Source organism: Ostrinia nubilalis, chromosome 8, assembly GCF_963855985.1.
Source record: "Ostrinia nubilalis chromosome 8, ilOstNubi1.1, whole genome shotgun sequence".
Lineage (NCBI taxonomy): Eukaryota > Metazoa > Arthropoda > Insecta > Lepidoptera > Crambidae > Ostrinia > Ostrinia nubilalis.
The window spans coordinates 5,518,921-5,529,173 of record NC_087095.1 but is presented as its reverse complement, the minus strand read 5'-3'; the positions used below and the strand labels follow the sequence as shown (position 1 = coordinate 5,529,173).

The window sequence follows — 10,253 nt, the reverse complement described above, 5'->3', positions numbered from 1 at the left end:
AAGTCTATTTTTATCAATAAAACAACTGAATAAACATGCATAAATATAATTTCAATTCAACTCTTTCTCGATTTGTGACGTCGCGCGCTGGGCGCTTTTACATTATTTCATTTCAATACTGTCAACTAAACTACTTGGTATGTTATTTAATGAACTAATTTATTCTTCTTTGTCCTCCTGGTCGAGGATCGTCTTGAAGCAGAAAGGCTGGAAGATGTAGCCCAGACCCGAGTAGAACTTGCTCATGAACTCCACCCTGGAGATAAAGTTTAAAATTAATAACAGAAATCATAAGTGTTAAAACTTAATAATTGTGATAGTGACAAAAGTAAAAGAACCAAGCCCTACTTTTGCATACATTTAGTTCTTTATAAGGTATGCGGAGTAACGAGAGATACTATTATTATTTCGGTCACAAACATTCATGTCAAGATGTTTGGTTGTAAATGATTTTGAAAAGTTTTGCTTTGCAATTTTACTCATGCGCGTTTGTTAAATATTTTTGGAACCATTTTTTGCAAACATCGCGCAAATTCGCACACTTTAGCGTCCTTAGAGCGTCGTCCTCTTGCCCGCGCAGCATCGACGCGGCGCACAACATAACGCACTAAAAACTTTATCCCTCATCGTTAACGTAATTATTTGCAAACATTTTGAAGCATGTCTGTGACCGCCATGTCTTTAAATTTATAATTATGCTGGCATTTTTAGGGAGTGGTCCGACTGCCGACGATGAACGAGAAACGAGTAGAACTCTAAACGAGTTGGCGATCAGCGGGAAGCGAGAGTGTAGTTTCGATAGTTATCGTCGGGCTATAAGCGAGTTACTCGCACAGTGCGACGAGCGACTACTCGCGCCACTCGCTCGCGGTCGCTCAGTCCTGTGCCTACGCGCGCGTTACATGTGTAACGAACTGAGCGAGTTTATTTATGAAAGCTCGTCGCTCGGCGACAAAACTAGTAAAACGAGTCGTCGCCGGCAGTGAGAACAGTCAGCGATTAACTATTTGTATATGCATCTCTTTTGTTCACACCGAATGGATATCTTTCGTATGTTTCTTTAGCGAGAAAATAGCCGATAGTTAGTCGTTTACTCGCCGGCGGTGGGACCACTACCTTACTTGCAAGAAGATCTTATCCATAAAAATAAATATAAACTGACCAGTGCAAACGCAGCGTGTGCAGGAAGGCGGAGAGCCCTTCCATCATGACGAGGATGGCCAGCGTGAAGAGCGCCCAGAAGCAGAACGCCACGTACAGCTTGATAGCGCCCACGTAGCCGTGGTCTTTTAGCCCGAAGGTCAGCACCATGTTCCACAGCACCTCAGATAACTCTGCAAGGATAAATAAGGATTTTTGACTTTATGTCGTCACAATAGCTCTGAATAAGATTTTCAGCATTGAGTATAGAATTCCGAGGGTTTCAGAATCTAGCTAAGTTCCCCAAAATTATTGAACTCGTGGAACACTTGCCACGATTTTCGGCTTTGGGTTTTGGACCTCTTAACTGCAAGATTGTTTGGTTCCGAACTTCCGACTAAACCCTCGTGGATTGTTTGTTTTGTCACTATCGTGGTTCCTCATTGCATAAAAAAATACCCTTTACTTTTCATTTTGCAAGACTACATGGAGATTGCGACCAATCCGTGGTGGTTGATTGAGAAGAAGTAGACATTGAGTGATCTGAGTTAAAAGATTATCAGAGCTACGAGAGCTTTGAGCGACATTTTAGTCTATACCTAAACTGGGAAATGTCGAGTTGTGATACTCAGTCGGTGATCTGAGCTAAAGGGTCAACAGAGCTACGAAAGCTCTTGAGCGAAATTTCAAGATCTAAGAGAAGTGGTTCTTCTTACCTGCGTGAGCGAGCGACAGCGCCCACAGCCGCAGATACGAGGCGGTATGCGAGATGGTACTGAGCACATACTCGATGGTGTGAATGGCCTGGTGGATCATGATCTCGCTGAAGGGCTCGTCTTCGTGCGACGCCGCGGCCTTCGCTTCAGCCGGCTTGGGCTGGCCGTCGCCGATGTCGGTTTGTTCTTGCATCTCGATGCCTTGGTTTACGGTGCCGTTGGAGTGCTCCGGCTGAGGAATATAACAGTTATTGTAGTTAGGTGGTCAATGAAAACGGTCATCCCCCTGCATAAGGTAACATTTGAGAAAGATTTACATATATTGAAATCGCGTCACTGCATCTTTATATCGAGCGTAGCGTACACGTGAAAAATTACGTTCAACCACCTTGATCAAGTAATTATTTTTCAGAAGATTTTTTTCCAAAATCGCGTCACTCACTGTCTTAATTTTGTGCCCAACAGACATTCTATGAAGCGATCGCGAAATTAATTATGAGACGGTATCTAAGTATCTAAGAATCATACACCTATACATACTGATTATCGATACTTATGGGCAGTTTTCATATCTATGTTGTATCCAACTGTAAAAATAGCCGTTTTATTACGGCTAATCCTATTTTTGAATACTGCGGGCAAAGGAATAACCGAGAGTCGGCCCAGTATCACGATCAATTTCGAGTTCCTAAGACTAAACTTCTACTTACTTTGGCATGGTTCTTCTTCTTGCTAACCGACAGCAGGTACAAAGGCTTGCCCAGCAACATAACCGGGATACAGCACAATGCTACCAGCACGAAGACCCTCTGGATGGTTCCCTGGCCCTCGAACATAAACTCCTTGCAGCCGGCCTCAGGTTCGGTGCTCGAGAATAGCATCATGTTGATGAATAGGATCAGCACGGACGGCGCGCAGCCTTGGCTGTAGGCAGTGTCTGTTGGCAATGGTCTAGGTATAAGTTGGCGGAATAATACGGACTGCTGATGATCTAGAATTCTCGATATATTTGGAAGAATAATTATAATGATGCTCACGTCTATTATATTTGAAGTTAAATTCCTTCGGTTGTTTTAGAAGAAGAAAGGTTATATTAGGACAGTGCACAACATGGTCTCATTATTATACTATGCCATGGTCGTACTTGTTATGAGCTGCCAAAACAGCCCGACTCTTCCATAGATTTTGTATGGTAAAGAGGATTATTACGTTACTAGTTAGATAACTTTATTGGCTAACAAGTTATTGATTTCAGTGCAGGAAACTTCATGTCATTTTAAACAAGAAAACATAAAGAAAATTAACTGCAAAAAGTTCAGCTTGTTAATATTGATCTATTAAATCACGGCACTGTCGTAGAATTACTTACCCTCAGAAAAAGTGCTGTAGGCGACCCATTTGTAGAACATCATGAACACCATGTACAAGAACAGCAGGCACAGGAACACCACCTGGGGAATGAACTCCAGGACGATGGAGTAGCGGCGGTTGAAGAAGCTGTCAATAGAAAGAGAGGGAGGTGAGCAAATACTGTACCAAATATAAGGAAAAGCTGAAAAATCACACAAACCAACTCGCTAGAGAAATAGTAGAACAAACCCACAAGACTGAAAAGATGGCAAATACTACAGTTGTATTATAGATGCTAGTGGCTTACAGTCTTGCACTGTATAGTGGAAGGCTGGACTAGATTGCTACGTGAACGAGTGAAGACCGAGGGAGAGAATTTACTGAAATACCCCTCCTTAAGAACACAAAAAAAAGCAAGACAAAACATCTGATTATGACCCAAGTCGATTGCAGATAAAAATAGGAGAAAAAAATAGGAAGGGATGTTAGTTTTAACAAGATTCTCATGTTAAGCTTTTTAAAGATAGTATGCAAAATATTAGACTTCCCCAACCCGTTTGGCCAGTGTGGGGAGTTTAGACTAAATCCTCCATTTGCCTGGAGTGAAATTAGAGAGGGTCCAACTACAGTAGAACTAAGTGACCTAATGACGATGTTGACATTGGTTTCAACAATGTAAGTACCTACCTAATGTTTTTGTCGGAGAAAAACATTGGGTACTTACATTGATGTTCAGAGGTGATACTCCTTGCACGTCACGAGTTTTGACTGCCTCTAGCAAAGGTGTGCTTCAATTATTGTTTTGATAAGAAAAATGCCCATTAAGATATCTCTTCCTACGATGGTAAGGATCAATACCAAAGGACAAAGTAGGTATGTATTATTTCTACCATCCGAGCCTTTGAATAAAATTAGCAACGACTACTCATTTACTTGAAAGGTTGAGTCTTAAAAGGAGACTTTAACATCAACAAAAATATAATAACACCGATATAAAGCTAACTCACTTGTAGTTGACGACGCTCATGCAGACACCGAAGATCATGTGGACGACACCGAAAATGATGGACAGCTTCATTTTGTACGAGTTCAGGAAGATGATCTTGTTATCAGCAGTCTGGAAAATAACAGTGATATTTAGTTAGTTATTACGATTACGCTGGCATAAAGTATTATCAAGGAAATAAAATGTTAAGCATCTTTGAAATTCATTAATCACGTCATAATCCTCATTGCCCTAGAAAAGCTATGGGAAAGACGCATTTTATTTATTTATTTATTTATTAAAGACGCAAAACAGATTACAATTAAGGTTTCACAAATTGTATAGCACGTAAGCTTATGGACTAAATTGTAACCTAACAACATGCATCCTATAAAGTATAAGTTAATGATGAATGTTACATCAAAACTTCAAAAACTCAGTTTACATTTTACAGAAAATTAAGATGTTAATTAATATAATATTATGTGTGTGAGAGTGAGAATAGTGAAAGAGGAAAATAAGATAAGATTGTTAATTAAAAAATGGTAGCGATACTCCTTCGAAAGGCATTTTAACAGACTAGTGTCTACTATTTGATTGAAGAAAATTGAAATTGCATTTGGTATAACTAAGTAGCTAGTTTTACTCGAGTAATATACTAAGGCCCGATTCGACCAAACTTATACGAGAATAACTCCTGGTTACTGGTACTGGCACATTGACAGTTTCAGTATGGCAAATATGTCAAAATGCCGAATAAGTGACGATTTATTCTGAAATTAATATTTACTCTTGTTTGGTCGAATCCACGCTAAAATACACATTTACACTAAAAACTTTATTTACCTGCCAAACAGGATCAATACCGATGAAGTAAGGCTGGTTGACGTACGAATCCTTCGGATCGAGGGTGAGAGCGGCGTTGTGGATCAACGTATCATTATCGTAAGGCACGAACCACGCAGAGCCGAAGATGTTCATGGATTTCGAGAAGATATCGTTGTATACTATCCCGGTGTACATTGAGAAGCAACCCATGAGAAGAATGATGTAGCGACCGGCGAAGAATATGTTCCAGATTTCGTTGTTGGACTTCTTTGAGGCGAGGGAAACCTCCTTGATGACCATCCACGCGCCGAACAGGGCCATGATCAAGCCGTGGCCCAGATCGCCGAACATCACCGCGAAGAGGAATGGGAAGGTGATGGTGGTGTATAGAGCTGGAAGGAAAATAAGTTGGGTTAGGTCCAGAACAGACAGTGAAACGCAACTGCAACGAAACTGCAACTGCTAGTTACTTTTGAGTTGCATCTAAGTTTCTGCCATAGCGTCCGTTGAGAGACCACACATGACGCGACCAGTTTGAGACTTTCAGTTTCAGTTTCATTCGTCAGAATCATCAGAAAGTTGCAGTTTCGTTGCAGTTGCGTTTCATCGTCTGTTCTGGGCCTTAGTGTTAAGTGTTTAGAATATTCAGGCGATTGTCCAATATCGATAGTAACCTGAGAATAGATTCCAAATTATGTAACTATAATTAACATTGATAAAAGAAGTAGCAAATTATAATATTTAACTGTTTTTTATTCATATGAAAGTGTAAGGATTATTGGAATTTTTGGCCCGTACGATTCCAGTCAAATTCCATGGTCAATATAAGTATGTTGTACAAAAATGCGCATTCTTTTTAGCGTTTTTTTATGCATGACAAAGTAGGTATTTAACCGCAATTGCACCTGGTGTTAAGTAAGATGCAGTCTAGGATGGTACATAGGTATCTGCCATGTAAGTGTCACTCTAGAAACTAGAATCTTAGAAACGAGTGCTTATTCAAAATGCAATTTTTGAGTTTGCTCATTATACGAAGTGGACATTCTGCTTCAAAACCCATTATTTAAGCGAGCAATGTAACTCCATTTCATTTTGTACGACATATCAATTACTTATATGTATTTTTAAATGTGTCGGATAATAGTGTAGGTAATAGGAGTATTACAACTTACCAGGGTTGCATTCGCGGTAGGAGGCGACTCCGTACGAGTCGATGAGGTTCTGGAATCCTCTAGTGAAGCGGTTGGTCCTGTTGAAAGTGGGCGGCTCCTCGTCGGTTTCGATGCAGTTCAGGAACGAAGGAATTGAACTGCCGCATGCGTTCTGAAAAGATTGGATACGGTTTTAGTCGGTTGGGTGTTTCATTATTGAGAGCTTAATGCAGGTGGAATACGGTTCAAAATAGTGTTGTATCTCGTTACGTTAGAGGTTACAGTGGGTCTAGTAGACAAACACATTATAATCGCAAACCAGTCAAAAAGTGGTCAAAAGGCCTTGTTTTGTATGGAATTTTGACAAATCCTATTTTTGATTCGATCAAAAAGTGCATTTTGTCTAAGGGGCAGGTTTGATGGACAGATTTGATTTTATTATTCTAACAATAAAAGACAAGATCAATGCTTCACATTGAATAATGACTTCAGTGCAAGTAATTATCAAGAAGTTTGTAAGTCATAATAACACGTATTTAGTAGAAGTGAAATTTTAAACGTATTATCATTTTCTTGAAGGTGCTTCATCTGTCACGTTATTAAAAGTCCCAAGGATATACCTACGTAACAATATTGATGAAACAGTCAAGGTGAGATAAAATCACGAGATACTCGTACATATACTCTAAATGGTCTGTCACGATTTCACCAAGCGATAAGTTACAAGATGAAAAATGCTAATTATACTAAAGTACACTCGGTAGCTTCACATATTTTATGCAATATTGATTTTTTTTATAGTTTTACGTTCAGATATAGTTGCATAATCGGGTCTATTGTTTGTTAAATACGAAGCTCCATTGCAAGTGGCGATTGTAAATCATCGGCTTGAAATGTTAAACTAGTTGATAACAATGGAGTATTAAAAACAAAAGGATTAAGTGTGAGACAGTTTAGCGTCCGTGACAAGGACGATAATTGTTTTGTAGCGGTTCAAGTGGCCTTTAATACTATTTATCTTGTAACGTTTGCTTGCTCTACTTATGTGGAATTCTGTTAGTCGACTAGCATATCTTTTAGTTAATGTAAAATGTGCCTCCTGGAATTAAGGTTTCATGACATTCGAGAACCAATTACAGTATACCATAATACGAGTCATGGTCCTTCGAGCCGGATCAAAATTCAAGGATTGTTGATTGATATCCACAATAATTTGTCGGTCGTTTGGTGTAGTGGTTCAGAACGGACTACTATGCCGAGAGGTCCCGAGTTCGATTCCCGGGCGGGCAGAAATTGAAATGATTTAATTTCTGTGACAGGTCTGGGTGTATAATATGTGTATGTTTGTATTCAAAAGTATATAAGTAGTATATCCGTTAAGCTAGCACCCATAAGACAAGCATATAGGCTGCTTACTTTGGGGCTAGCTGGCACTGTGTGAAATTTTCCTAAGATTTAAAAAAAATTGTATGTCTTACCGATCCATCGGCCAAAGCCTTCTGCACATTAGGCAGGTCAGCAGTAGGCACCCAGCATTCTCCGATCAGGCATTTCTTGGTGACGTCCATGTTGAATAAGTTGAGCGTGTGGTAGATGGCCTTCATCTTGCGCACCATGATGGACCAGCTCGGCAGTTCCTTGGCCACGCTGACAAGCACGCGCTGGCGGTGGTCGCGGGTTTGGTTCAGGACCTGGACAAAAAAAATGGTCAATATTATATTTTGTACACAATGACGTACTTAATAGAGGGATCTTGGATTTCCAGGTGAGGTTCGAGAATTGTTGGATATGAGTGATCTCTTTGGATCTAAATACCTCTCTCACTCATAACGTGATACCAGAGTGAGAGACATAGTCACCTTTTAACGAGAATGGGTGACTGCTCCTATCCTATAGTGTAAATTGATTGGATATCTAGGAGGGCTTTTAAGTGCCTCTCGAGCAGCTAAATTAGTTGTGGGAGTAGGTATTCTTTCCACGTTTATGCCTGCAATTTGCACCACACATGATGCAGATTTTACTTGCATTTATCACTTACCATGTCGAGGTCTTCAAGCCTGGTGCTTTTGACCATATTCTATCGGTATTAAAAAGCGGAAAAATTGCGTCGATTGATCGTGGCAAGGCAAAATATACTACATGATTGTGTACTAAACTATGCTGTTTCATTTAAGATTTCAAGAAATATGCAAGTCGTAGATCTCCCAGGGTTTTGTTAGTAAACAGTAGATGTTATGTCTAATCAAGTTGGCCACTCCTGGTCTATAGGATGAAGGAATTGTAGATATGTGTAACTCACCATGTTGAGGTCTTCAAGCCTGGTGCGGACGCCCTTGACCATGTCCTGTCGCTCGATGTTAGAGGGCGGGCAGGGATACAGCGACGCGTGGAAACCAGCGCACACCTTCTTGATGCGGGACTTCAGCTGCTCGCCTTGGAAGAACGCCACGAATACTGTCTTGTAGATCTCGTTGCCCTGGAAAATGTGGAAATTTATTAGAATTTTTGCATTTAAAATGCACATCAGTGACAGTGTCTGAGTAAAATCTTGCCGGTTTAACATAGCGTTTCGGAGTAACGTAGTGTAGAAGAAACTTGTCGGTTCAGTTAAATTTTTGAGCTGTAATTTGGATTTTAAAAGCTGATTTATTATCTGATGCGAATTTGACTCATGATCTTTCGCTAGTTTTCTCAATGATCAAAACTGGGATACGGAGACATTGGGTAGGTAAAATAGTCAAATGTATCACGCTGTGAACCAACATTGTTTCATCAAAGCTGGCGTAAATTCTCAGTAAATAGTGTTCTTTCTAAGTTATGGTTTAGGCTCACAAAACGTTAAATATACATAAATGGATTGTTTAAGATTAAGTAGTGGTGTTAACCATGATAACACAAAGCAATGCATGAAAAAGCAAGAACTTACAGAGGCAGGATCTTCCAAAGGTTTGTCCAAATCAGCGCGTCTCAAGAACACATTGCCCCGCGAGATACGCCACAACATCCTCTCGAAAGCGGGCACGCGTTCCCTTTGGACCACACCCGCTACGAAGCCGAGCCGGCCACGCGCCGCTTGCTGTTGACCTGTCTCGTCTGAGATCAGGGACCTGGGAACAACAAAAATGTTAAGGAAAATTTTAAATAAAAAAATAACCTTCTAGCGCAGTCGGGTAAAAACTAAATACTAACTAAATGGCTCCCATTCAAAGGAGGGATTTTTAGAAATTATCTACACTAATATTATAAACTTTGTTTGTTTGTTTGTGGTCAATAAAATAATCACTTAGAAATTATGAAATATTAATTTATTAAAGCAGTACCCCCTTTTTATGATTTTTTTATCGATGTTTAACAAATAACATTTAGGTATAATATCGAAAGTCTAATCTAAAACACGCTGTATATTTACAACAATCACAGGACATAATCAATAATCAAGATTGAATCGAATTTTGATTGTAGTTTTAAAATGCGGTCGGAGTTTAGGGAGGAGATTGTGTTTTCAACTTGGGTTATGGTGTGTTTATATCTTTTGTTAGCGTCCATAGTAAAAAGTATGCTTCCCTTAGTTTTTTTTAAGTAAGTGCTAATGGAATGCACTTGCAATTGAATGAAGCTGGCTCCATAGTTTTTCTAAATTTTAGGCTAAGTTTAGCCCTAGTGTAAAGTCTCCGGCCCGTTCAAGGCGAGAGTGAATATTAGGCACTTACAGGGCAGATATATTATTATGCAAGGCGTCTCACCTAACACCAGCTACGATTGAGGTCAAATACCTGCCTTGTCATGCATAAAAAATAATATCAACTATAATTTTACTGCAGTCTTATTAAACTTACTTGGTCAAAGAGTCCATGCCGATTTCTTCCTGCGCGAGGAAGAAGGCTTCGGTCTTCTCCAACACATGTCTGAGTTCGGTCAGCTCCAAGTAGTTCTGTTTCAAGTTCACCGCGTTGTGTGACAGCTCGAGGATTTCGTTCTCTGTTTTCTCTAGATGTGCCTGAAAATTGTGTTACGGTTAAACTTTTTCTTTTTGAAATATGTGAAGTGTAAGCGCACGACTTTGACGAATTCGCCGAGCGTTAT

At 39.9% G+C, this 10,253-nt stretch overlaps 1 protein-coding gene across 3 annotated transcripts in view; it reads right to left on the bottom strand.

Moving 5' to 3' along the window:
* Positions 1–30: 30 nt before the first annotated feature.
* The window catches only part of LOC135073809 (V-type proton ATPase 116 kDa subunit a1), a 41,337-nt gene continuing 31,114 nt past the window's right edge, over positions 31–10,253 (bottom strand). For all 3 annotated transcript variants that reach the window (XM_063968006.1, XM_063968007.1, XM_063968008.1), the window contains 12 exons: positions 10,007–10,167; positions 9,097–9,277; positions 8,470–8,646; positions 7,649–7,861; positions 6,192–6,342; positions 5,038–5,411; positions 4,214–4,323; positions 3,226–3,353; positions 2,567–2,793; positions 1,857–2,088; positions 1,163–1,334; positions 31–256 (listed from right to left, as the gene is read on the bottom strand). In XM_063968006.1, the coding sequence (XP_063824076.1) occupies positions 160–256; positions 1,163–1,334; positions 1,857–2,088; positions 2,567–2,793; positions 3,226–3,353; positions 4,214–4,323; positions 5,038–5,411; positions 6,192–6,342; positions 7,649–7,861; positions 8,470–8,646; positions 9,097–9,277; positions 10,007–10,167 (2,223 nt within the window). In that variant the 3' untranslated portion in view covers positions 31–159. The remainder of the gene's footprint in view (positions 257–1,162; positions 1,335–1,856; positions 2,089–2,566; positions 2,794–3,225; positions 3,354–4,213; positions 4,324–5,037; positions 5,412–6,191; positions 6,343–7,648; positions 7,862–8,469; positions 8,647–9,096; positions 9,278–10,006; positions 10,168–10,253) is intronic.